The 27966-nt window shown below is 39.7% G+C and overlaps 2 protein-coding genes across 7 annotated transcripts in view; both read right to left on the bottom strand.

Moving 5' to 3' along the window:
* LOC139689887 (eukaryotic translation initiation factor 4E transporter-like) overlaps nt 1-13363 on the bottom strand; it is a 125681-nt gene extending 112318 nt beyond the window's left edge. For all 5 annotated transcript variants that reach the window (XM_071586992.1, XM_071586995.1, XM_071586997.1 and 2 more), the window contains exon 1: nt 13080-13363. In XM_071586992.1, coding sequence (XP_071443093.1) covers nt 13080-13137 — 58 coding nt within the window. In that variant the 5' untranslated portion in view covers nt 13138-13363. The remainder of the gene's footprint in view (nt 1-13079) is intronic.
* Nucleotides 13364-13636: 273 nt separating this feature from the next.
* Nucleotides 13637-27936, bottom strand: LOC139689892 (high mobility group nucleosome-binding domain-containing protein 5-like). Of its 2 annotated transcripts, XM_071587009.1 has the most exons (6): nt 27674-27936; nt 27363-27548; nt 27181-27282; nt 26102-26562; nt 25828-25973; nt 13637-14157 (listed from the first exon to the last, which is right to left on the bottom strand). In XM_071587009.1, the coding sequence occupies exons 1-5, from the start codon at nt 27881-27883 to the stop codon at nt 25964-25966; spliced, it is 969 nt and encodes a 322-aa protein (XP_071443110.1). In that variant the 5' UTR covers nt 27884-27936; the 3' UTR covers nt 13637-14157; nt 25828-25963. The 2 variants fall into 2 exon arrangements, with proteins under 2 accessions (XP_071443110.1, XP_071443111.1); XM_071587010.1 differs by lacking the exon at nt 25828-25973.
* Nucleotides 27937-27966: the final 30 nt, after the last annotated feature.

Below are 27966 nucleotides of genomic sequence, written 5' to 3'. Positions count from 1 at the left end.
TTTAAGATACCGTAGTCCATGTCAAGTAGTCATCATGATCTACACGACCCACACGCATTCAATCATACGTAGATAAAACACAAATTTAAAATTAATCTAAACAACAACTCACTTCAACATTTCGGTGATCCCATCCACCTACAATGAGGAATCTGTTCCAGATGAACCACTGACGGGAAGATGAGAAGGAGAAGACTGCGGGAGAGGGATAAACATAACCACGCAATCGGTGATTGGTTGTTGAGAGGAAGGTGTCAGCTAATGGATACAATTTAGTCCTGGGGTGGCAGGATTTTAAAATACAGATACAAGCTAATTCTAGCTTCCTTAGACATTAGATACTATATTTTAGTACCCAACAAGCCACCGCTGGGTATGGGGCAGGGGGTGAATACACACCAGACTAAATTTGACTCTTAAAACCAGATCTCGCCTATCGCAGTGCGATGGGGGTAATAATACATTTTCATCATCACTGCTAAAGAGACCTACTTCCAATTTATGCAAGAGCTTCAATCTGTAATTTAATCTTCGCTCCGTGAGTGATTCCTGGAGACGAGCCCAGGCCTATCGCTCTTTCCACTCGACCACCACGTCACATACAATGCACAGACGCACGGTATTCGAAGTAAAATCATGGTATCGTGCTATGCTGTTACTTAGGATACTAAAAAATACTAAGCTGTGTGATTTTGTCGGGTGCCGGATCTTCCTGAGAAATCATAGGCGGCATAGGTAAAGAAAAGGCGCTAAAACCCTGGTGTGCGAATTTCACACTTCGTAGGGCTGATTACCAGATAGTGTCACCTATCAAACATACCTTCGGGTTGATAAGTGTGGCTCGTAACGTATATTACGTCAACGCCCGTCAGAGTAAGAAAAAATCCAATATGTAGGCTCCTTGCTATAAAGTAAAACTAATTGTTAATGTATTAATAAGAAATGACATAATTGCATTAGATAACGCAGCTTTAGCACGGCCATCCATTCGGTTTTGTTCATCACGGAGATGACTCAGAAAACAAGGAAACAGTTCATTCCGAATGGTCGGTATACCCATGGACAATGCGACCGCGTCTGCTTACTCTTTTGTTCACGCCGAGCAAAAGGGTACAGATGACTTTTTCATGAATCAGTGCTGTATCGATGAGCTAGTCTGCAAGACCGCTTTCGGTTCAAGGTCGCTTTCGGTCCAAGGTGGCAAATAAGTCGAAAGAAAGCTTTGCCTCTCCCACCTACCCTCAGACCACCATTCCAGCCACGGCCTTTCCTCGCCCTTCATTAATGTTCCTCCCACCCACCTTGCCCCTGAGCCACTCAATGCAGCGTTGGACTAGCAAATATTTCGTTGCATAATTTTCTATCGTAAATTTGTGACCGATACCAGCACTGTCTGGCGTCATTGCTGTTATCACCGATCGTCATTTCACTGGGAGAGACTCACAAGCAAATACCCAGACTGAGGCGTGAATTTCACACGCCGTTGAGCTCGGTATTAGGTGAACTCTCTTGCCAAACCAACCTCATAAACATAACAGTTTCAGTCTACTGAGTTGACAGTCTACTCAGCCTATTGAGTAAACATTAGAAAAGAGTGTGGATATATATCGCAAGCATTTTTATTTGCTTCGCATACCGTACTACTAACCGCCTACTGCTTGAGATTCTACACACATACCGACACCTCAAAGCATAGATACATAATTGAGCGACTATAACTCGGCTTCAAATGTTACACCTCTCATCAAAGATAATCAATACGAGCATTTGTTTTCAACAGTGCTCAGAGCGACTGTGTTCTCTGGCATCTCTACTTGATAACTTCTTCAAATTATATTTTCCATAATTTACCACAAACATTCAGTGGCCTTATCCTGTAATCCTTGCGGAACTATTTTCTTACAACCGCATTATTTTTTTATGTTTTCCCTTATTGCAGAGAAAAAACACCTCTCAATAATTTCTTCAAAAGTTTTCACCGCGTTCTCTGAATTTTTCTCAACAACGTCCACTTCCCAGACCGTAGACTACCCTGTTAGTGTTTCTTCGCTCGTATGCCCACTCAACCATCTTTTTTCCTCCATGTCAGTATCTCAAAAATGTTCAATATACCCTCACCCTCCTTCACCAAGGACGACATTTTTCTCAATAATGTTCCCATATCTATTTACTTTAAGTATGAGTTCCGGTATTCGGCTGATTCTTTGCTAACATTATATTTTTTAAACGCACTCTTTTTCTAATTCTTTTCCATGGAACAATTTTGTAACCAATGCAACTGCATTGCCAAACAGCCTATTCCACGACAGGCCATCTTAGCATACAATGGCTTTGAAAAATTATAATTAGCTTTATCAAACTCTCTTGGAGCATTTTTTGAGTCGTAAGGTATTAAATAAATCCATACGTACGGAGAACGTAACATACGGTCATAATTTTAAGATTGTGAAAAAAATGATACCTTTATCTATATCGAATTAACTCTTGCGAAGATTGCGATGCTGGAGGGAAAATGTAAGTAACTACAATTTAATTTGCGATTAAATGGAAAACAATTTTATCCGGAATGATAAGCATTTGATAGAGGTGTTCACTCATTTATACCTCTTGCTTTTAAAAACTGATGATTGTATTTTGTCTAGTTAAAAAATGGATCATACAATATAATCAAATAAAATGGTGGATGTGGCAGAGGCAAGAAACACGTCACGGCTGAACCTTTTCGGGTTTTTACAGAAAGCAAACTAGTGCAGTGAGGCTAGTTACCTTGGCAACATTGTCGTAGTCTTGGGACATGCACTCTAGTTATCCAGTTGAGCTCCAGAGTCAAAAAAAGGGAATGGGATGGTCAGGGAAGAGCAACGGGGAAGGAGAGGCAGAGGGAAGGAGAGAGGGTTGGTTCTGTGGAGTAAAGTGTTCCCCTTGCGAAGGGAAGTACGAGGGAACGAGCAGGGAGGCAGAAATGACGAGGGCCATGAGTGAGCAGATATGGGGCAAACATGCAGATTTGAACCTGACAAAATTTCGCCACTTGAAAAAATGAATACTTCCGGAAAAAGGGACGACGAATTTTCGTTTCTAAACTTTGAAAGTCCCCAATAAATCGGCACTTCCATTTTTGCTATAAATCATAAAATACTGGTCAATATTTTACGCATGTCGTAACATTAGATCATAACAATACGCATAGTTAAATATTACGAACTATTATTGTTAAAAGACCAATGAGCATCTTGCGCCTCTGTCTTATTGACAAAACATCGGTGTTTCTTTGAGACAAACACAAAAGCTTTTTTCGATTTCTGGCAAGGATAACAAAAATGTCGTTTATTAAAATGAAAAAATACAATAACACAAGTCGTTTCCACCCTCATCTGCCCACTGGGATCTCGTATGTCAATTGATTATACTGCTCCATAAGCTTTGTCTAAATAAAATGCAAATGAATTTCAGCACGAGATGTTAGCGGGATTGCGAGGGATCACTGACAAGGGAACCATGCTCTGACTTCAGTATTTAGTGGAAAACCGCAGGTATAAACGCGCGATTTACGCTATTCTGCCCCTTCGAGGGCAATCCCAGAAGTATCCGACACAACAAAGAAAACAAAAATTTTGGGAAAAAATGTATTTATTTTTCAACATAATCTCCTTTCAGCTCTATACACTTTTCCCAGCGATATTTGACAAGTTCGATACCCTTTTTATAATAAGAACTGTAATGCTCCTCAAGATAGCAGCCATTAACTGCTGACATCACTTCTTCACAATTGGAAAATCTCGAATCCACCGAGCCATTTTTTCAAGTTTGCGAACAGAAAATGATCCGAGGGGGCTAAACCTGGCAAATAGGGTGCATGAGGTAGCAATTAATACTTAAATTGATGAATTTTGGCCATTGCAATAATGGATTTGTGAGCTGGTGCATTGTCTTGATGGAACAACACTTTCTTCTTAGCCAAATGCGGCCGCTTTTGCTTGATTTCTTTGCTCAAAGGTTGCAATAAGCTCGCATAATAGTCGCCGTTGATAGTTTTCCCTTTTTCAAGATAGTCAATTGATATTACCCCACGCGCATCCCAAAAATCCCATGCCATGACCTTGCCTGCAGATGAAACGGCGTCCGCCTTCTTTGGAGTCGCTTCTCCCTTTTGAATCCATTGTTTTTGAGTGTTCTTTTGTCTCGGGTGTGAAGTGATGGGCCCATGTTTCATCCATGGTTATGACACGGCACAGGAATTCTGCTTTGTTGCTGTGGAACTGTGCTAAACACTCAATTGAAACATTTTCACGACACTGGTTTTGCTCGAGTGTGAGCAACCGCGGCATCCATCTTGCACACAGCTTTCTCATGTTCACATTTTCAGTCAATATGCGATGAGCTGCACTTATTGAAATGCCTACTATGTCTGCTAGCTCGCGCACTTTCAGACTCACCCAGAGTAGAGCCCAGTTCAGCTTTTTATATTGGTCGGGTTAAGGCCTTTCTAATAAAAGTATTGTACCACGTAACGATGACCAATTTTCTCCATTTTCACGAATTCATTGAAAACTTTCACTATTGATGGCTGCGAAACAAATACTAAACGAGGCGTCTTCAAACTTGAAACTTAAATGCTTTATGGATTGCATACTTTCTAACAGTGATATTTTTCAAGCAACTACCGCCGACTCTAGGTCAGCCCGAGTGCTTATGGAACCACCCTCGTATCACTTGTAGCATATTAACTCATCTATCGATGCTTCCTTTCCAAATTCTCTTTAAATTGGTACAACCTCACTATTCTAGCATTCCATGACCCTAGTCTTAACAGTCGCGCTTTTAAGCTGGTGCTCACTCGAGCAAGGATTCCATGTTATGAGAACCAACCCACTTCAAAGATGGTGGCGCTCGAACCAATTTTCGAAACACTTTTTCCACTCCGATTGAGGTGCCTCAAAAACATGGATTTTGAATCAATCAAAGGCTTCTTCATGCGCCGAAACACGTTGGCCACGCAATTTTTTTCTTGATAAACGGGGATAAAAAGAAGTCATTTGGTGCTAAGTCCGGGCTATATGGAGGATGACCCATCAATTCGACGTTTTGGCCTGTCAAATAGGTACTAGTTCTGCATGTCCGGGTTTTCACCGCGTTGTTGTTTGAAGCCGACAACAGTTTCGCCGAAGTTTCATCCGGCGTCTTCAGGTCGAAGACGCATCCGGCGTCTTCGACCTGAAGACGCCGGATGAAACTTCGGCGAAACTGTTGTCGGCTTCAAACAACAACGCGGTGAAAACCCGGACATGCAGAATTCTTCAAGCCACCGCCGCGAAAATCTACGCAGCCAGGTACTAGTTGTTTCAGCCGATCGGTGAGAGCTTGCCCATTGTCATGATGAAGACTGATCCTTCGTTGCCGCTTCTTTTTTCCGTATTTCACCGAGCACTTCTGGCAAACGAATGCTCGTGAACATGCCATTCGGAATTCGCGGTTCTCCGTTGCTCCAACGGCACGGTTGCCACATGCCCAGTTATTCCGAAAAAACAGGCGATCATTTGCTTCGATGTGCTTCGTGCACGAATCACTTTTGTCGGATTTGGCACGTCTTGGAAGACCATGCAGTGGATTGCTGTTTTGTTTCGGGCTCATACGCCTAGATCCAAGATTCGTCACCTGTGTAGATGTTATACACAGCTTTCGATGCACCGCGTTGTATTTCTTGGGCATTTATTTCCGCCAAATGACACGAGCATCTTTTTGAGCTTTTGTCAAATTGTGCGGGATCCAACGCGAACAATTTTTTTTCACAACTAAATGTTCATGCAATATCTTATACTATATGCAATATCCCCAGGGATGCCCCAATCTCACGATAAGTCACATGACCATCTTCCTTCACTAGTTCTTGCACATCATCAATGTTTTCTGGTCCAACAATTGATTTTAGACGACCTTCACGACTTTCGTCGCTGAGCCATGGTGGATTTCGTAGCACCAGCGTTTTGCAATGGCAAAGGCTTCATCGCCAAAAATGGAAGTAAGTTGATCGATGCACTATTTGTCATGATAATCCACGTAGAAAGTCGTAAAAATCATCGCACTTATGTGTTCGTGAGTTAACTCCATATTTTTTTTTGAGACAGCATTTTCAAGTCACAGTAAACAAAACATGTTATGATCAAACGACTAAATGTTTTGAAGAAATTTATTGTTAAACGAGTCAAAAATTTAGATGGAAACATCAGATTGCGCCTAAAGCAGTTGGTGTTGTCAAGGTTCTTATACCTCATGGCTCATATATAAATATAAATAGCAACCCTCGTAGTTTAATGGGAGGAAACCGATAGCTGACGTCACTTGCGCCAATATGGATGGAAAGGAATGAATTCAGGGCGGAGAGCAACCCGGCGTCGGCATTAGCCTACTCGTAACAACCCTGGGCGCCAGAGGGTCCGCAGCGTAACGTCCCATCCAACGGACATCCTACTAATAAGTGCTCTCCACAAAACACCTCAAGTAGGGATCGGGATACCATTACAAAATATCCGTCGCCTTCGGGATTGGAACCCGGGCCCTGTGCGTAGGAAGCCAGTACATAGTCACCGCACTATCCCGATCCCCAGACAATAGACCGGTAAATGGGACCAAGACTCCTTATGCTCTCATAATGAGACAATGCTGCTGGTGGTTAATACCCTTTTTCAACATGGTCTCTGCATAAAATCATATGTTCTTATGCCGAAGAAGAGGCCGCCACCAGAGCTCGAAACTTTCGTGAGTTTGGAAGGTTCATCCCTGATCGCCAATTTCCACACGGCAAATATTTAGAAATAACAGTGAGTGTGGCCCTGATGGAGAAGCATTCATTGCATCATTTGTGCATGTGAACATCCTGCGAATGATGGGTTGTTTGCAGCCTTCGAAACAATCTCGAGCTCCACATGTGTCTTTCATCTAACCTTTTCTTCCCAGAATAATTTTCTTTTCAACTTGGGTTAACCCTAATCCACGGGTTACCGTCGGTTTTGGATGGACACACAGACTAACCACTGCTAAACCTTTTAGACCCGCCTGACAAAACACAACGCTCTAACACAAAGAAAAAACTTTCATTCCACATGCCTTCTGCTTTCCTTCATTCCGACCAACCTTCTTCTCCCCCAACCTCCCCTACACAACGTTCTTCTTTTGATCAGAGTTCAGCATTCCATCGCCAATCGAAACGTTCTGCATCAACTTGTTTTTATCAGTATTTCAATCCTAGGATTGGTTTCCTGCAGCCCCCCATTCTACTCTATTCAATGTCAATTCCCTCAACCGCTGACACCTTCTCTGTTTTACGTCCTTCTTAATTTGTCCTATGTACTTGTCTTTTGGTCTTCCTCGGGGAATCTTCCCTTCTATTATATTCCCAAACAATCCATTGTGTCTCAATGTGTGTCCAATTCATCTATTTCTACTTTGCCGTAGAATTCTCCATATGGTCCCATCCTCTTCTATTCGTCTATATGTATACTACCTCGTTCCTTACTTTATCTGTCCATTTAATCTTCAGCATTCTCCTCCATCACCGTGTTTCAAAGGTATCTATTCTTCGCTGGTCCACTTTTCCAACGTTCCTAGTCTCAGAATCATAGAGCGCCATGCTCCACACGAAAGTCTTGACGAATTGCTTCCTTGTTTCCAGCCTTAGGTACTTGGAGCATAGTAATTGCTTCCTCTTCTTCATGATTGCGTTCTCAGCTTGGGCTATTCTTCGCTTGATGTCGGTCGAACTTCTTCCTTATTTATGCTTCTTTACGTGTCTCATTTATTCGGCCAGAACTCTCAAGCTGAGAATTGCCTCTCTTGCTCCTCGGTTTTTCCTGAATCCGAATTGGTTTTCTCAGAGGTTTCCTTCTGTTCTTCGGCTAATTATTCGAGTGAGGATTTTTTATGCTTGAGCCACCCAGCTCAATGTTCAGTGTTCTGCGCATTTACCTGTTTTCGGTTTCTTCGGTGCTGCAATCAATACACGTTTCTCGAAGTCTTCTGGTATCTTTCAGCTGTCGTAGCTATCTTTGATTATTCCATAGAGGGTATCTTTCGCTTTGACCCCGAGTGTCTTGATTATTCCTCCGTTTATTTTGTCAACTCCTGATGCCCTGTTGTTCCTCAGGTCGGCCACGGCTCTGTTGAATTCGCTTCTTAAATCTGCGGACCCCGACGGTCTTTACCTATCATACTTTCATATTTATTGGAGCCATCTACCAGTGGTTTGGGAGCTTGATAGAGTACTTCCTCGCAGCAGCTTTCTATGCATTCCTCCTTGGTCTTTTTGTACGTTCGTTTGACCTGGTTCCGCAACTGTTTATAGAGGTTTTCTTCATTCCTCATTTCTTGGATTCTTGAATTTTCTTCTTTCGTCTATATGACTCTTATTTGAGCTGTTATCTGTGGCTTCTTAGATATTTTCGCCTTACTCACGAGGAGCTCATTTACAGCTTTGGTAATTATATTCTTCATTTCTTTCCATCGACCCTTAGTGCTGATATTTTCATTATTTCCTTCTACCTCCCTCTCGATGGCCGTGGTGAACTTATCTCTTGCGCTCTCTTCTTCCAGTATCTTTGAGTTCCATCTGGGTTGTTGTGTCTCTTTCTTCACCTTCTTGTATCGCAGTATGCTGTACATGATCACCAGGTTGTGATCGCTATTTATATCTGCGCCGGGGTAACTCTTACACTTCTTAACTTGGTTCTTGTATCTCTTCTTGACAAGCATGTAGTCAATTTGGTATCGTGCTTCGTCTCCAGGCACCTCCCATGTGCATCTTCTTCTCGGATGTTGATCGACGACGGTATTTGCCTCTACCACGTTGCAGAATTCTATCAGTCCCGCGGCGTTACGTTTTCCCAATCCTAAGTATGCCACGCTACTTCCATCTCGCCCCTCGCCGACCACAGCGTTCCACTCTCCCATCACTATGAGGTTTTCCTGTTCCTAGAACCTTTTCCAGTTGCTCGTGTACTTCTTCTATTTCTTCTTTTGAATGGCTGGATGTTGGCATACAACCCTGCACTTTTGCCGTGCCTGCAGACTCTTCCTCTCACCTCATCATCCGGATTCTTTCACTGCACTGCCAGCACGATTCGACTCTTCTTGCCCACTCCTGAAATTCTCCATTCGGAGTATATCACCCTGTATCCGTCGCTCCAGAAGTCGTCGGTCCCGGCCCACTTAATCTGGCTCACTCCTACTATGTCGATTCCCAATCTGTCCATCCCCATCTTAGCATTTTTGAACTTCCCGCACACTCGCAATGATCTCATGTTCAATATCCCTATCCTGCATTTGTCTATCTTGACTGATGTTCCCCTCCCAGGAGTCACACCCGGAGATCCGATTTGGGGACTAGTTTACCACTGGAAGATTTTACCGGGAGGAAAGCCTTCATGTCACATTTAAATGCAAGGCGGTATATTCTAGGGAGAATAACGCGGTGGTTTCCCGTTGCCCTCTAAATCGTACTACTGCGGCCGATACCTTGCACTTCACTCTCGCCCGCAGCTGATACTGGACCGACCCACTTGGTCTGCGCCACCAGTGCCTAATGGTGAAACTGCTGCCTTTCATCATGGGTTCAGGGCTCTATTTTTCTCGTTGCCTCGTTCCGAAATACCATTTTTGTATTTACCTTTTATGTGTGGTTGCCTCGTTCCGAAAAACCATCAAAAAATTTTTTTCTAAGGTGAATTTTGGACCGGTCACGGGAATGGAATCAGCGACCTTCGGATTTACAGGCAGACTCCCCCCTCCTCTGGTCCACCTCCATCCCCTTGTCCTGTCTTCCTTGAATTCTTCCCAACAACCCTCTCTTTTCCTTTATGCCAAGTACTTGCTCGTTTTTTTCTCTTGCGTTGGTTTCACTTTTCAACACTCACAGTCCGAAAACCTCACGTTTATGATCATACCTAGACCTTAACGTCCACGTTTCCACGCCGTAATAAAATACACTCCATGAAGTTTGCCCAATTCGTTTCTTTATCAAGGCCTTTGTCATCAACTATCACCTGTCAGCAGAGGATTCTCTGCCTAGCGCAATTTTTCTTCTATTGCCCACAATACTTGAGCCATCTTTGTCCAAAACACATTTTAAAAAGGTGAACTACCCTACGTACTATACGTCTTGCCTTACAATATTTTGTTAAAATTAGCTTTCTATTTATCAAGAAACTCATTCCCATTGTTTCATTAATTCACTTTCTTCATACCATACCAATAAAGCGCTTATTGTTATGTATTTAACAAGTATTACAATACTTGGGCAGACTGGCTAACTGACGCTTGGTTATCGACAAATCTGTTTACATCAATTCCCCACTTACTTTCACGTACCTCCGAAACTTCCGTTTGCCTCGCGTGGACGCACGCCCTTAACCCCGGCGTGAGAATGCCCGTCTACCTCGGCTGCACGCACCAATGCATTCGGAGACGCGCAGGTTTCAGACAGGTCGCCTATTTCTCTAGTCTACTCCCATCTTCTCACATGCATTCTTTGAGTTTATTCAATTTTTCCTGTCGACTATCTACTTTAGATTCAAGAAATTAGCCCGGTTTGTATTCACCCCCTGCCACACACCCTGTGCCTTGCAGGCCACTCAAAATCCAAATGAATAAGCAAGCAAATTATCTGTGGTTGTACTCTACATGTCTATCATGACTGCTGTGACATCACGCGCACCTCTTCATTTTCTGAACCCAAATTGATTCCGTAAACAACAATTCACCCGATTCCTCATCATTCTTTGATTATCCTAAATACTACGATAGCTGCATGCGAAATGAAAGCATTGCCCAATGGTCTGCCAGCCTTATTTCGCTCTAATAAATTCAAAAATGAAACCACAAGAACTCTTCCTTATAAGTTTTATAAATCCTTGATTCGTCCCACGAAGATTTTACCTATCCACCGAGACATTTCGATCAAATTTATTTAATGTCTTTTCTATCTACTCGCTGCAGCTATTTGCTGCATTAAGTAACAATTACCATATTCAATTATTTCGGAAGCACGATAAGCGCCAAAGCCCACCTCAAGTGATACCCCACGCAGGACAACATAGCTGTGATAACTTTGTACTAACTAGGAGTTCAATAGACTGAGACTGCCCTAAGAATGAGCATAGAGAACAGGGAAGGGCCCCAATAAACAATATTCACTTAGGTTTTTACCGTCCACGGCGTATTCTCAAGTTTTTTCTGTCTACATGCCAAGGCCATGCAAAATTCTGTCATTAACGCCAACAAAAACAACAGGAAAATTGAAAACAAAACATAAGCGATGCAACGTATTACCCATGCTGTACAAGCTTTCTTTGTTTCTATGTGGCAACTGATCCATGTTGCATATTATAGATTTTCGACCAGTAGTCGACGGAATTTCACTCGCGGTTATGCGTTACCGCGCTAGATCTTAGCTGAATTCCTAACTGCTACCAGCAACACTGAAAAGTGCATCGCATGCAATTGTGACGTATATTCAACGAATTTTGCAATGAAGTACTCAAACACGACAATCACGATTGGCTCAAAATGAAATGTCAAAATGGTGAATTAACAAATAATGAAAAAAACAATTCTTAGGGAGTGTTCCGCAAATATTACTTTAGAGAGTAGATTATCATACCTTTACATTAATTGTGCATACAAAAATGTAACCTCAATCAGACAAAATAAGTCCGCCCCATAAAAGTTTTTTTGGTTAGGAAGAAAAAGCGAATACTGCAAGAAAATGAAACTTGTAGCTCCGCTTTAGATGTAACATAGATTAAGACTACCCAGCCGCAAAATTAAAACTCCTGCGGAGTATATACCAGAATTAAAGAGATGACAAAATGAAGATATCGACAAATAACTGATTATTACCATACAGACGGCAAAATATAACCAATTGAAATAATGCGCCTAGCAGTACATTAAAAGTATAAATGACTTCATTAACATTGAAAAAATCATGCACATGATATAATTACCAGAATCAAAATGTACACCAGAACGTATACAAATGCAACCCGACAGTTGGCACATTCATTTAGTTTAAGATGCTGATAAGACGGTTGACAACTGTTTCACTTTCTCACTGATAACATGTTTTGAGAAATAGATATACGTACGTTTAAGATTCAAAGTACTACAGTAAATTATCTTCTTTAAGAGGTTTTAGCAACACCTAAAAATTCTAAAAACCAAAATAAACAAATTCCAGTCGGAAAAATAAGCTCTTGTATGAACTCTGATCCTTTGGTAATTTAATATACATACCATATTGATTGCAGGTAGCCAACTTCAAACTTATACTATTAACACAAAATAATAGCAAATCAGGAGAAATGGAGTAACGCCATCAAAAACAGATAAATCCCGGCATAAACTTTCTGGAATATCATTAGCTTACAATAATGTCACTTTCATATCGCCCGCCAGAACACGACACGGATGAAGGGCATACACTGATTCAATCCAGTAACTATGAACAAACCGAACACACCACTCACACCAAGGTTCGCCAACATTTCTCGTTTCCCATCATCGTACACATAAAATATTAAATAATGGTAATCGAAGGTCTATTCCCTCTTGAAAAGGCACCACTAAATGCTCAAAATATCACTTAAGAACGCAATGAACTTAAACAATATTGTGATGCAAATGGCCAATGAGAGTAACCACGGCAATATAGAATTGCCATAAAAACCTAAAGAACCTTCACATGTAAAAGGAGGAATCAATGAATTGTTGATGACGGAAAAGGAGCAGATATAAGTGAAATTTCCTACAACATCTATAACCAAAGCAACTCCTTAAACATGTAGAATATTCCTCGGCATTCCGACATACTCAAAATTAACGTTTTGGATTCAATTTTAGGTAATATCCACATTGCGCTAATACTATGCGTCGCTGAACACAGTAAATTGAAGGGGTAATGCAAAGAGTGGAACATATTAAGAAAAACCACACAAGAACGATCTATTTTTTACGCCAGCAATGACAGCTGACAATGTCTTAGAAACCCCCAGCTCCGTCAAGATGGGTACGTAAAATTAATTCTTTACCTTCTGGAACAGGGCACCTTTCTTCTTGCATTTTAGATGCACTTAGAAATGAGGCCATCCCCAGTTATTAGTCTTCCAATTGTCTTCAGTAATGCTTCAGCTAAATTGATTATCACAGATTTATAAACTCGAAACACACACACACTCTCAACACAGACAACTGCAGAAAAACTAGTATGGCACAGAAAAGACCACTTTAATTAAAACTAAGGCATTTCCGAGTACATCATTAATAAATTCAACACACAATACCACAGATGCAAAAATAGAAAATGTCGGCTGAGCCCCGGATGTCAGAGCACAACAGCAATATTGCACTCCACGACATCTTCACGGACATTGCGCGTACTAAGTAATAAAAACACTCAGCCGCTCAATACGGCGTAAACTAAAATGTTCAAGTCTATGTGAAGCCACTTTAAAATACTACTAATGCCACGAAAAGTATTAGCACAGAGGTAACTACAGCATGGCAAACTCAATTCAGCTCTCGAGTCTGAAAGCTTTAAAACTGCAGCCTTGAGGGCAGACAAGCTCGTTGGAATAACACAGAACAGTAGTATGGATAAATAACTTTATTGAAAGATCGGATTACAACATGAAAAATCGATTGATACCTATTACACACAGGCAGCCACCTTCCTTATCATCATCAACCGTAAAATTCACATTTAAAACAAATATTGTTTCTATGCCTGTCCTGCTCACCACGAGACTTAATACGATCTACTAATGCTCACATGAACAGAATATTAAAACAAGTAGGAAACTTATGGGCAAAGCCCTAAAACGTCCATTGTGATACAAAGTGAACTTTTAAAAATCAAAACGAAATCGCAGTACACAAAATAATTAAAAAGAAAACTAGACAACCGACACCAAATCATCTGGCAATGAGCAGGACCGAACCTTTTCCCCAAAAACCGTCATAAGGGTGCAGTTGACGAATTTCTCATACTTAAGAGGTGCACATGCTAACATTTAAGAGCATTTTTATATGCTTCAAGTAACAACCCAGCATCAGGAAACTTTTCCTTCCTTGGGGGTCCCTTATTGATGCCACTCCACAACAGAACTTCTGCAAAGTAAATAATGAAATCCAATCATTAGGAATAAATGTTTACATTAAAATACTTGATAAATTTGTAGTAATAACCAACTATAAAAACTACGGCCACTAGATTCACAGATATTGTAAGGGCATCCACACTGATTAACCAGTCATTCATAAAAACAAAAATATAATACAATAACTGGAGGAGAATGGCCCAAAACTATTACAATTGACAACAATTTGAAAAACAAGAAAGGTCTGATTTCAAGAATTAACTGCGGGAGGTGCCGTAAAAGTAACTTAACGGAGTCTTCCGCTAATGTGCATTTCAATGCAACAATTTCAGAGAATAAAAATCATTCAAGGCGAAGGATTTTTACCCTCTGAATTTGTTGCATTGAAGAAAGGTCTGGTTCAAACAGAGGAAGCGTTAGCAATTTTGGTATTGGCTCATGGCCAACATACAGATATAATAGTTAGCTAATTCAGTCATGAATTCCCCAATTCCAAAACGTTCTTGCCGCACATTTTAAATTCAACTTTAAAATCAATGCTTTTTCCCCAAATATTTTTAAGGCAATGGGCAATTTAAGGCAACCAGCCAGTGGTAACCCTAGCAACGTAGCTTTCTGGTGATTCTGAAAACCTAAAAAATATCTTACACATGCATCAACTGACCATGTTTAAAAGACAAATATGACAGTTAACCTACATTAGCAAAGGTTTTTCAACCTACGAACAGGCCAACAAGCATCTGCTTTGTTGGCTTCATCGGGAAGTTTAAATAACAATACTTGAAAATGTTGTTGGCACAACTCGGCCAACAGTAGGTTTTTTGGCATTATGAGAACGTGAAACAATTCCCTTGATAGTTCATTTCGCCATGATTTCAATTTACACTAAAATTTGAAAGGGTGAATGCTACAGTTCCCCTTTAATGATCATCCAGCTATGAGTGACTCACCATTTATAAGAACTGATATAAAAGAAAATGTTATCGACACAAAATCCACAGATCAGGCAGATTCATTTACATTTTTAATAAGGACCAAAGTGTTTTTCAGGGATCATTCATGTTTGATGAGAGAGCCATTACTGCCAACTTCAACAAAGTGCAAAGCACTAAATTAATCACAAATATTTTTATAATTATCTCGACTCAAAATAAGTTCCCTCATTTTACTCTTAGTTTTTTCAACTTGCTCAGTTTTAGGGATGCAATAAAACACGAGCAGAGTGATTCAAACTTCAGTGAATACAGACTAAAACAGGTTAAACAATACGATGGAATGGTTACTTCACCATAAGGTTAATTACTGTACAACATGGACACACTGTGAACAACATGTCCATGTATTCACCACAAGTTCTAACATCATGAAGGAAACTCTCACTAGAAGAGTGAGTAGTATAAAGGCAGGATTATTTCCAAATTGTGAACCTAGAAGACTATAAACCATAAAGGCTGCCATTAGCAGTTTGCTTTCTTCCCTTTACACACACGGCCCACTGTCAACTTATTAACTAAAACTAATGTCTTTCTCTACCATTACATGACTTGCCTCAATCCTTATCTATAACCAAAAGAAATGAATAAAAAATGCAAGCTACCAAAATATACAATACTCCCTAACACCAGTGGAAGAGGGAAATGCTAGCACAAATTAGCCAGAAAGACCAAAATTGAAGTAGAAATATGAATGAACTATATTTCACATGAACAAATCCACCAATAATTATTATCATATTGACTTGATGAAGTTTTCTCGGGTCAGGGGTTCCATTTTGGCCAATGCTTCGATGCCCGACGTGATGACGATGCACGTGTCGGGCATCAAAACGTCGGCCAATATGGAACCCCTGACCTGGTGGAAGACCGGGGCAAACTTTTAAGCAAATATGCCGGGAAAGCACTCGATCTTACTTCCAGAAGGAGACAATAAATAGTGCTTTAAACTTGAACACACCCCAAAGGCAAACGCAGCTATGTTTGAGCAACGTAGTTAGTATCTTGACTATCACTTAAGGAGCCTCCAAAAAGGAAGAGACAAGAGGGGAAAGTCTACACACATGGATGAGATTTGAGTCACGATAGACCGAGTGAAACAGCTTAAACACAAAGAACCAATCATTGAAGAAGTGGCTGAAAGTATGAGAACCCATGAATGGATGCATTGAACACACGTTCTCCTAAGAAAGAGAACCCAAAAATCTTTGTCTCCCAGGACATATGATACCCATAGGCTATGAAATACACACGGCTATGCAATATTGATGACAAACCCAAATTCCAGGCAGGATTCCTGCAATATTACAGCTCATTTTAAATACACATGCTTAAGATATTTCATCCGAACCTGATATAGGATATAAAAAATTCATTTTTTGATACCAAAATTCATCATGTCCCAACCAAATGCATCATTATCCTGAAATTCAATAAAATACAATTAAAATCATTTAAAAGCTTAAATTGTCGTTTGAATATTCCCCAAAATTTTCTGAGAATTTTAAAAGTAACACTACTGTGATTTACTCGTGGTATTAGCTACCTTTTGCATGACTAAGCCCCAAAAGGAACAAGACATAACGTGGCAATGTGAAAGAACAAGATTCTTACATTGAGAATGCATCTATTTCACATGACATAGTGCTTTCAATTAGCCTGTACCAGAAGAATTGTTCTGGAAGATTGAACGGCATCACATTACCTAACAGTTCCACAATATGAATGATGAAATCACAGCTTGTGAGTACCAGAAATACTATGTTTGCAGCCCTGCATTAACTAGGCCTGTAAAAGGTGTCTGGAGAAAGAGACACACTGGATGACAGATTTTCAAGTGATTTTCTATTACTGAATGGGTAGACAACATGTCTTGTTCTGGGAGAATAATGTATGATATTAAAATCATATAAAGTCAAAATACTTGAATAATCACTGTTAAAAATAAAAGGTGTCAGATTAAGTTTTCAGAAAAATCCCCAAGCCATACTAATGTGGAATCCCATATTTTAACTCGCCCATATATGCTAATAGTTTTTATTTGAGTAATGAGCACATGCCATTTCAAATCTCGGACTGGTGCTTTATCAGGCATTTGAAATGGCTTAGGAAGCAGTCAACTCCATTATGCCATTCCTCATCCTACTCTACACAACCACAGGCAGTGAATCTTTGCACCGAGAGCAATTATTACCAAGGGAACCTCAAGGGGAAGATAACTTTTCATTGAGTTAGAATTGCAATGTAGAACTTGTAGAATGTAGAACAGAAATATATTCTTCCAATTTTTATACTACAAGATAAAACCTATGCCTAAAGCTATAAAATGAAGGGCATTCATTCTGAGAATTATCATCGCCTTTTCTTGGAAGATTTCAACACTGGAATGGCTGGCGGCATGCACGTACTGAAATCAGTGGTCAAATGTCATTTATGATTGGCAAAAGGGAAACTGGAATGAGCTTGGCAAAGTGATGGTCTAGGGGTATAAATATCTCTTTGTGGCTTTTACACTAAACTCAAAATCGAATCAATCATTAATGTTACAGTAGTATAATTTAATTTTCACTTCATCATCACCAATATCACAGGATAATAATTATATAAACAAATATAACAATTGCATTTCATGAAACTAACTGGGATAGTTTTCGTTATTGATGCTACTAAAGCTTTTCTTTCCAGAAGAAAGCAGCAATCAACCTCCACATCTACATGTCTGCCCTAAGATTGGTTGAAGAAAGTAGCAGCAACTTTAAGGGAGGCATCCAGCGACAGATCATTTTTGCTATTTGGAATGAATGGGAAAGGAGGAAGGGTGTAGAGAAGCCCAGTGTTGACATTAACAAAAGGCACAACACCACACACTATGTAATGTCACATTCGAAGAGCTAACGGCATACTCACTCAAAGTTCTCTCCCCAAATCACCTAAAGTAGGAATAGGGATACCACTGAAAATAATCTGCCGCCTTCAGGATCCAAACCTGGAAACTCAAAGTGGGAAGCCACCACACCATCAGGTCACTTGCTTGACCAAAGCTCTTGGCTATTCCCTCTCAAGCTATTATCCCTTAATCCCATATTTCAGCTGACAGCAATCAATACAAAGTGAACAGTTTCGTTCTCTCCCACAGTATTTTTTAATTACCAATGATAAACCTACCTTTGTGTTTTATGAAGGCTTTAACCTCACTGAATATCTTAACACATGACTACGATTACACTGTGACATAGGCAAAATAAATTATCCGATGGGTCTGTTCTTTCACAGCCCTTAGCTTAGAAAGCCACATTCATGAAGTGGGAAATATTGCACAAGTGCCTTACAGCAGAATTCCCACAGAGGCTTCCACAACCATTATTGCCATGCTGCTGCTAAGGGATACAGGAAACCTCAAAATTAAGCAGAATAGAATGGAGCAACAATTAATTTCGTCACCACTAGCATCAGGATGGAAGATCCACTAAAACTTGCACCATTGAAATTTTAAGGGGCAGAAAAAAATTAACCCATGGGACAAAAGAGAATTCAGCAAATAAAGTCAGGCTTGACAACATTACAAGGTTGAAAGATTATATTATTAATGTACAACTTTTTGAATAGCTGGAACAGTAATAATTCCCCATCATTTTTAACCAGAAATAATAATTAATAAAAAAAAAATTAATGGGAAAAAGATTATACTTGTCATTAGAGTTAGTCTTATTTCAAGGCTGAGGTGAATAGGTTTAGTGTGAGGAGGGAGAAAAAATTTGGGTGAGGTTAGCGGATCTGCAGACTTGCAGGCCAATGTTACTAATATACAAACATATTTGATGTAAAACAATAGATGTAAATATCCACACAAAAATTATTTATTCATAAATGAGTTCTAATGTGGACATACCACCTGAAGATGACATCCACATTTAAACCTGGGAGGTGAATAAGTGAAGTGAAACATTTCACATACACATTAGCTCCACCCAAGCTTAAGTGATTTTTCAGGTACCAGATCTTCCTGGGAAACCATAACCGGCACAGGGAAAGGAACTGGCCCCCCTACCCCGATGTGTGAATTTCACACGCCGTATAGGGCTTAGTACTGGGTGAACTCCACCGTCACCTACTAAACCAACCTTCAGGTTGATTACTGTGTTTAGGGTTTATATATATTTGCAAATAAATTTAATAACAATGAAAGTACCCATTCTTTCCGCTGTTTAACTGCTTCAAGCATTTTTTACATTTACACCTACACAATATTATATTCTGAATTAGGAAACTTGTTTTCTTCTGGTCTCTTGATTTAGCACTATTCATCCACTTTGAACAGTCAAATTAATTAAATGGTATTAAAAAAATACAGCATAAATGAATTTAAGTCCTTTAATCATTTTCCTTATTCGTGGATTTTTTAATGCAAGAGCAGACAATCAGAATTGATACCAAGAACTTCTCACTACATGGGATGGGCTTAGTCCCAGAGGTGCAACTCCAGTGATGAAAGAAATGTGTTTAAACTATCCCCTCAATCAAAACTAATTGAGTTTATTGAGAAGAAACCAAAAGTATCAAAGAAGATGAAGATCTGCGGAAGTTCAATGGAAAATAATTAAGTAAAAAAACAGTCCGGAATTGTTCAGAAAATGCAAGAAATAGATTAGAGGATTTTCTCTTTTTAAATTAAGTGTTTTAATGATGTACCTTGGCATGAAAATTCACTATTTATAATAATATCATAATTTATAATTCATTAAACTCAGAAGTTCAATGAAATTTCTTTCCAACCCTTCCATAGCCTTTGCCATCCCACCCAACCACTTCAGTGATCTTCAGCATCAAGATCACCTTTTACTGTCAATCAGATTTCAGGTTTCCCTATTTCACAGCTCTAAGTAATTAAGAGTACCCAGACCAAGGAATAACTCTTATAGAAAGATTTTTTAAGAGGAAAAAATGGCTAGCATTAGTCGAGGTATTTCTGAATTTTTTTCTGGAGAAAACCATTTTTAAAAGCGAAGAAAGTTTTCAGAATCAATTACTGGTATGTTCTCAGCTTACTTTTGTGTCTCTTTAACATCACCAAACAACGATGAAAATCAATTAGCATGAATCATATGCTTTCATCTTTAATTACATTGACTTATTATAAATCAATTGTTTTGCGTACCAAGATTAAGGGCAATTTACTATAGATTTACACGGTCGCACCCAAAAGTGGTAGGACTGATTTTTTTACAAGAATTTTACTGACAATATACTTATATTGACTTAATAATCTTCAAAGTATGCTCCTTGAGCTGCTACACACTTTGTATAACGTTGCTCCCATTCCCCATACGCCCGCTGGAAATTTTCTTTGGGGATGCCGTTGATGACCCTTGACGAAGCCTCTAGAATGGCCTTTACCGAGTCAAAACGTCGTCCCTTGAGCTGTCTTTTCATCAGGGGGAAGAAGAAGAAGTCCGGTGGTGCCAGATCGGCAGAATAGGGCGGGTGCGACAACGTGGCAACGCCATATTTGGCCAGGAGCTGTCTGACGACGAGCGCGCCATGGCACGGCGTGTCGTCATGATGAAGCACCCAGCAGTTTGCGATGGCCGGTCGGATTCTTTTCACGCGTTCTCGGAGGCGGGTGAGCACGTAAAAGTTCGCATTCACGGTCTACCCTGGTGGGACAAACTCCTTGTGAACCACTCCATGACGGTCGAAAAACACAATCAACATCGTTTTGATTTGATCATGCGAGCCTTTTTTGGACGTGGGGACGCGGAAGTGTGCCATTCCGCGGATTGTCTTTTCATTTCGGGGTCATATTGAAAAACCCATGTTTCATCACCAGTTATCACATTGTCCAAAGAATTTTCATCTCGATGCAAATTGGCTAACACTTCTTCGGAAATGCGCCCACGCGTCGCCTGTTGGTCGACACTCAGAATTTTCGGCACCATCTTGGCACACACCTTGCGCATGGCCAAATCCTGTGAAATAATGCGTTGGATGCAGACAGACCCAACTGGTCTGCAATTTCTTCACTGGTTAAGCATCGGTCTGTGTTCAGCAGTGTCCTCACTCTGTTCACATTCGTGTCGGTTCTTGCCGTCGACGGCCGTCCGGAGCGATGGTCGTCTTCAACGAGCTCCCTACTCTCTTTAAACAACTTGGGCCACTCAAATACTGTGGAACGGCTCAAGGCAGTGTCCCCATAAGCCTGCTTGATCATATCGAGGGTCTCAGTTGCCGTCTTCCCGAGTTTTGCACAAAACTTCACGGAATAACGTTGCTCTAAATTCAGATTCATTTTGTTTTTCGACGCGGACAAAAAACTTACTTCACTAAAAACGGTGTCCTCTATCAACGAGAGCCCAAAGGCAACTGAGGTTGGTGTCAGTCTGTTGCTAAAAGCCCCCCCCACCTTACCCTGCCAGGCAGACCCCCCTTGGCTGGGTTCGCGCCAGAGAAAATCAGTCCTACCACTTTATGGTGCGACCCTGTACAATAGTAAATGAATGAGTAAGAGATATCAATTAATATTAAATGAGGAAGTTAGAAGAGCAACAGAGGTTTCTTCCAAGTAAATTGCAAAAAACATGCCACTATGACAAAATTCCGGAAGGTTAATTTTTATGTCCCTCATGCATCCTTCATAAACTTTCAGGTCATTTCCCATGTTCTAATATTACCACGCATTTTAATAAGATTGGCATCAGTGGCAAAAGAGAAATCATGAAAAAAAATTATACCAAGAGAGCATCATAAATCAATGGAAAAATTCAATATTTGGAGGCCAAATAAATCTGTTAAAAATTACTTGAGGTAAAGTGACAAAAAAGATTTCTATGGACAAAAACAAACTCTGACATCACTAAAAAGCAGCATAAAAAGAAACTTAAGACCATATTATGCATCAAAGAATATTAGAACATATGCTTTGCCCCTTGAAGGATCTCAAAATTAGTATGCAACTAAAATACCAAGCAGAACTGCTGTAGGCTAGAGTCATGGTTTTCAAGAACCATCGCGCTGATCCAAATCGTTTCTATAAAAATTCCAGTTTTCTACTTAGGCATTTCTCTGATCAGAAGATGATCAGCTTTTGTGACTTCCCATGAGTGGTCTGATTTCTTTTCCTTAAAGTCATTTAGAACATAAGCTTTCAACATTTCTATTCCACCCATTTACATTGCTTTGAAATCTTTTTCCCCCCTGCCTTGAAGCAAACAAAAAACAAAAGCTCACCTGTTAAATACAGGAGTCAGTGGGTCTCCGATGAAATTTCATGGCTTTCAAAGAAAATGAAAAATGCAGCTGTGTATTAAAAAAGCAAATCATATTAAGCTGACCGTCAGGAATATTCATCACTCAAGACAAGTTATCGTCAAACCTTACAGTGAGCTACATTATCTTTCAACAACCATAGCTTACCAATGCAGACAAATCTAGAGAGACCGGAAAATTATTCATGACACCAAGGGTACACACAATTTACAACAAGAACTTTAACTGCATGACTCTGCTGGATTTTCTATTCCAGAGTACTCTAAAATGGCCTCCATTCCGAATGATTTCTACCAATCCCATCAAAATCCCACAGTATCAGTCAATTCAGCTAATTATTCTCATATGCCTAAAATAAACAATTCATTATATCTAAACCTCAGTTCAGCTATGAAACTGGCCAACATTATCAATGAATTGCTGAACAAATGTTACACGGCCTCCCAGGGATTCAGGAGAATTATTCAAAAACAAAGGCTGCAAAATGGACATGCATTAGTATAGAACAATAGCCCTGTTAAACCAGTTGGGGAAAATACTCAAAATAGTTTTCCATCATCGTCTAGTATCATATCTTGAAGCACGCAACTTAGTCTCCACATGGGTTTAGAAAAACAAGGTCCACTACAACAGCCACATATCACATGGTGAATCAAATACTTTTAGGATTGGATAATAGAACTATTTTTTGATTTCACTCAAGCTTTTGACTACTTCAATCATCATTTGTATCAATGATCTACCAGATAAGCCCATTATGGTATGCTGATGATACATATATTACTGTGTCAGCCTCTTCAGTGGGCAGTTTGACAGAAAGAGCAGCTGAAGTAGCTCAGATTGTCAATGAATGGTGTCTTCTTAACTTCCTAAAACCCAATTTAAACAAGTGCAACCTGATTTATTTTACTAATAAAAAGAAAGTTTCATCTGCAATCTCAGTAGATGTACAAGGTGTGAGCATTCCCCAAAATTCCAGTGTCCTCTTCCTGGGCACTGAATCCTGCATAGAAGCATGTCTTGGGAGGAACGTATTTTCAAATTACTAAGGAAGTTAAGTTCCCTATGCTTCCTCATAAGAAATATTGCAACTTTACAGGCCCTTTATCCTTTTACTACGGTGAATTTTATTCTTGTGTCACTTTTAGTATCCTCTTCTAGGGTTTCTCTCCCCATATGGACAATCTTCAAAACTCAGAAGAGGGTTAAACATATTATGATCAATGCTCCCTGCCATGCACCATGTAAATCTCTCTTTAAAAGACTTGTTTATTACCAGTACTTGGCATTCATATATTTAATGTCATATTGCATTCAAAGGGTATTATTTCTCAGTACAAGTCCAACTGTAATTACCATAGTCACTATACAAGAACCCGCTATGACCTACACCAGCCATTTGATAGAACACACAATACTACTCAGGGGTCCAAAAGCAATGGTCTTAAGGTTATTCGATTAATCTCCCCATTAATTCAAATATGAAACAGAAGTGCCTGTTTTCCAGAAAAAGCAGTTGAACCTATTAAAAAATGTTCTATCCAGTAAATGAGAATCTGGAATTTTCTCCAAACATCAATTCTGACTAACCAAATAATACGCAGGTATAGTATTTTTTTCTAAAATTGCTAAGTTTATAACAGACTGATGTGCCCCATATTAGTTTATGTGTGAATATGCAACAAATCTCCAGACAAATATATTATGATCACCACGGATAAAGTACACAAAAATACAAGTTTAACCTCACATTTTAGTTCCCAATCAACCCTGAATGAATTGTTTGTTAGCAATAAAGCAAACTTAAATCAATTTTATTCATTAGAGCAGCTGTGATTGGTAAAATAAACCCATCACCACCATAGTATTTGACATAATTCAATTCGGAAAAAAATGATAAAAATTGAAATGGACAAGAAACAGTTCGCTTTAATAATCTTATGGTGAACAGCTGACTTCCAACAAACAATTCAAGCAATTTTCACCATCAAGACCATGATTTTACTAGGACCTCACCTTTATTGATACACTAAGGATCTATTCTATGGCTAATTCGAAAAGAAAAGATTATCCATAGACATTAAACAATAACCAACCTGCCTCAGTGCTTACAAAATATAACACTGATTTCCGATGACTGAATATTTTGGAAAAAAAAACAGATCTTCCTAGGCAACCCCTCTTTGGTTCTGTGGCATGAAATACTCAAAAATTTGGCCCAAAATAATGAAATTTTTAAGTTGGTACTATGAAAATCATTACATCTAAGAATGTCTTTTCAGGGCCATCAATCCAATTACTCCAAAGATATTGGAAGCTGGAAAATTACAATAACCTGAACTGGTCACCGATAAATGATTTGAAAACTATCTGCACCAGAAAAAGTATCGCAGAAATTCTTTTTGTACTAAACAATGACCAGTAACCTTAAATCCATCAACAATAAATTGTCAAAATAAGACAAAACCGTGAATTCTTCTCGGGATTATATCCGGGTAATCTCCTCCATCTCCATCGCTGCCGACATTTCGATGAAATCCTTTTCCATCGTCATCCGCCCTGATGACGATGGAAAAGGATTTCATCGAAACGTCGGCAGCAATGGAGATGGAGGAGATTACCCGGATGAAATCCCGAGAAGAATTCACTGCCATCATCCACCGGGAGAAAGTGAAGTCCTATATAAGACAAAACCCCTTGAAATGTTGTAAACAAGGAAAGCGACTTAGCATGCCCAGCTGTAAAAAGCTTTACAGTCCATGACAATGATTACAGCATATTACAAAGCACCAATATGTATGTCATTTAACCAAAATTTAGGCCTTGAATGTATCACAGCCTACAAATTAAGAACATTTTTACTCCATAATATTATGTTGCCAATATACAATAGCCTGTATCACATTACTAGTAATCATTTCCTTTAATTCTGTAGAGATGTGACTTTAGGGATCATACAAGAGATCGAGTCACGAGATTTTCTTACGGTTATGCCACCACATAAAAATGGTGTCAAGCAATCAACTTATAATTTATGCTGCTGATCAACCAAAGTCAGCAATTAGTTCATCATGTACTTGAGGGATAACAAAGAGAATGGGCTCAATTATGGGAGTAGGGGGACTTTAAACTAAAACAAATGTGCATTCCCATCATAATCTCACTGAAAATTTGAGAGTGGACATGCCGCCATTATTACAAATCGAAAAAAGATTAGTGCTCATGTGATACAAGCTGGAATGTGGAAAATGTTTTGTTAGGATCAAGGATTAATTTATCAGTACACTAACTGCAGCAAGCCAGAAGTGCTATAGGCTGTACAAATAATAAGGCAAACAGAGAATGTAAGCAGATTAAGGGATGGCGATCAACAACAACTTCATTAACAACCCCATGCATTTCTCCACAAAAACAAAGATACCAACCTGTACCATCAATCTTTTTCAACACAAACTCAAAAGAATTCCTTCTGGGTGGAATGGCATTGTATGAGACATCAAGATCGGGGCATTCCTCCTGCAATAAGCTTACAAGCTCCTTTGCACGGCGGGGATACACTTGTCAGGATTTACTAGAAGAGTAATTTCCAACTTATAACATTCCATTTTTTAAGAATGGCTAAAACAAGGTGATTGGGTTTTTTTAACTTAAATTTAACAATGGCATTGCTACTCCAGGAAAACAAAGAGTAACACTTACCAATGTTCCACTAAAACCCTTAGCTTCTTCCCATTAACTGGAACATCATCGTCCTCCGTCAAGTCCTCTACTTTTGCTGCTTTTTTGCCACGCCCTGCCGCTTTCTTGCTGGGAGCACCATCAGTAGTTTTAGCAGCAGCCTTCCCCCTGGCAGCTTTCCTTGGTGGTTTCGCATCCCCTCCACCCTCCTCCACATCCTGAACATGCTCTACTTCATCCTGTTCCCCTAATGCCTCGCCATTTTCAACATTTTTATCTTCCATTTCATCCTCCTCCACTAATTTTTCTTCACCATCCTGATCTTTCTTGCTTTTCCCAGCCCTCTTTGCAGGCTGTTTCTTATCTCGTTTGCTTGCTTTCAGCTTGGAATCTCCAGAATTACTCACTGTGCTTCCATCAATTTTCTCCTCGGGCGTGGGCTCATTCTTCCCTGCTCCCCTATCCTTCTTCTTTGGCATCACCTGTAAACATTCAAAGGTCAAGTTACCCTTAATAAAACTCCTAAAAATGACACTCGTACGAGAACATCAGTTGTTAAAGTTAGTCACAATGCAACCTGTTGTACAAATTATCTAGAACAAGCATAATATATCATTTTTGCAACTCCAATGTAGGCTAATAACCAACTATTTCAAAAGCTCAATCCCTCAAGAACCAATAAATACAAAGCAATACCTAGTGAAAGATGCCTTAAGAATACATACTACAGCGGGCACCTACTATGTAACTGTTTAATTTAATCCGGCAAAGGCGATCGTTTCTTATCGCTTGTTTGAAAATATTAAATGATCATTAATTTTTATCTACATTCTCCAGTTTCAAATTCCAGTTCACACATTCAGTTACTAAGCCAACCTCAAAGATAAATGAGAATGCGAGTAAGAGCATACTAAATACGACAAATGCCATATATATATATATATATATGAAAAAATTGTAAAACACATGAAAATACGCAAAAACAAAGGTACAAATATTTCAAAAATTTACCTTGGCCATTATTCGTAACTAAAAATCCATCTGGAATGCAATTAGTGATGGTCTAATTTAACGCCACTATGTTTAAACGAGAGAAATACCTCGAGTTCATCATCGACTTTCTTTTTCCTCTGACGTCCCTTTCTCGCACCTGGTGCTGCTCCATTTAAATCTTCCTCACCGTTTGGCGCCTCTTTACCAACCTGATAATTAAAATGAGGTTACATATTACACCAGGCAATTTCAAATTGGCGAAAAACAACTTCCATTTAATTTCTCTAACCACTTCATCCTTGCTGGGCTTTTTTGTGCGACCTCGGACTTTTTTCACTGGGACCTCGTCGTCATTGTCACTGCTAGGTTTATCGTTTCCATCTACACTGTAGTCATGTGGCACTTTCTCGGCCGCTCCATCGACATTATCTTCATCAACTTGTGAAACTGCAGCTTTGGCAGGTTTGGCGGCTCCCTGCAAAACGTTCCATCGTATTTCAAATTATTTATTAAAATAATTGGGAAAATACGGATTCAATAAAAATGCCCTTAAAACCCTTGCATTTACTAATATAACTTTTAATTTCCACAGCAACAAACCTTTTTGACATTCTGACGACCCCGGGATTTCTTCAATGGTGGTGCATCTTCCCCGCCATTATCAACTTCGGTTTTAGGAACTTCCTCTTGTGACTCCGGTTCTGTGTTAATTTTATCTTCTCCTGCTTCAATAATTTCCCGGTCTGCTTCAGCAGACGTGGGCAAATCCTTGGCTTTGCCGGAACGAGCTTTCTTCACACGTGGACCCATTGTTCACCGGTCAAGGACTATACCGCCACGAGAAACACGACGATTTTGGCGGTTAGCACGTCTTGCAAGATGGGTAAAGTCAA

This window comes from Hetaerina americana, unplaced genomic scaffold, assembly GCF_022747635.1.
Source record: "Hetaerina americana unplaced genomic scaffold, ioHetAmer1.1.p SCAF_29, whole genome shotgun sequence".
NCBI lineage: Eukaryota > Metazoa > Arthropoda > Insecta > Odonata > Calopterygidae > Hetaerina > Hetaerina americana.
This window is presented reverse-complemented; position numbering and strand designations above follow the sequence as displayed.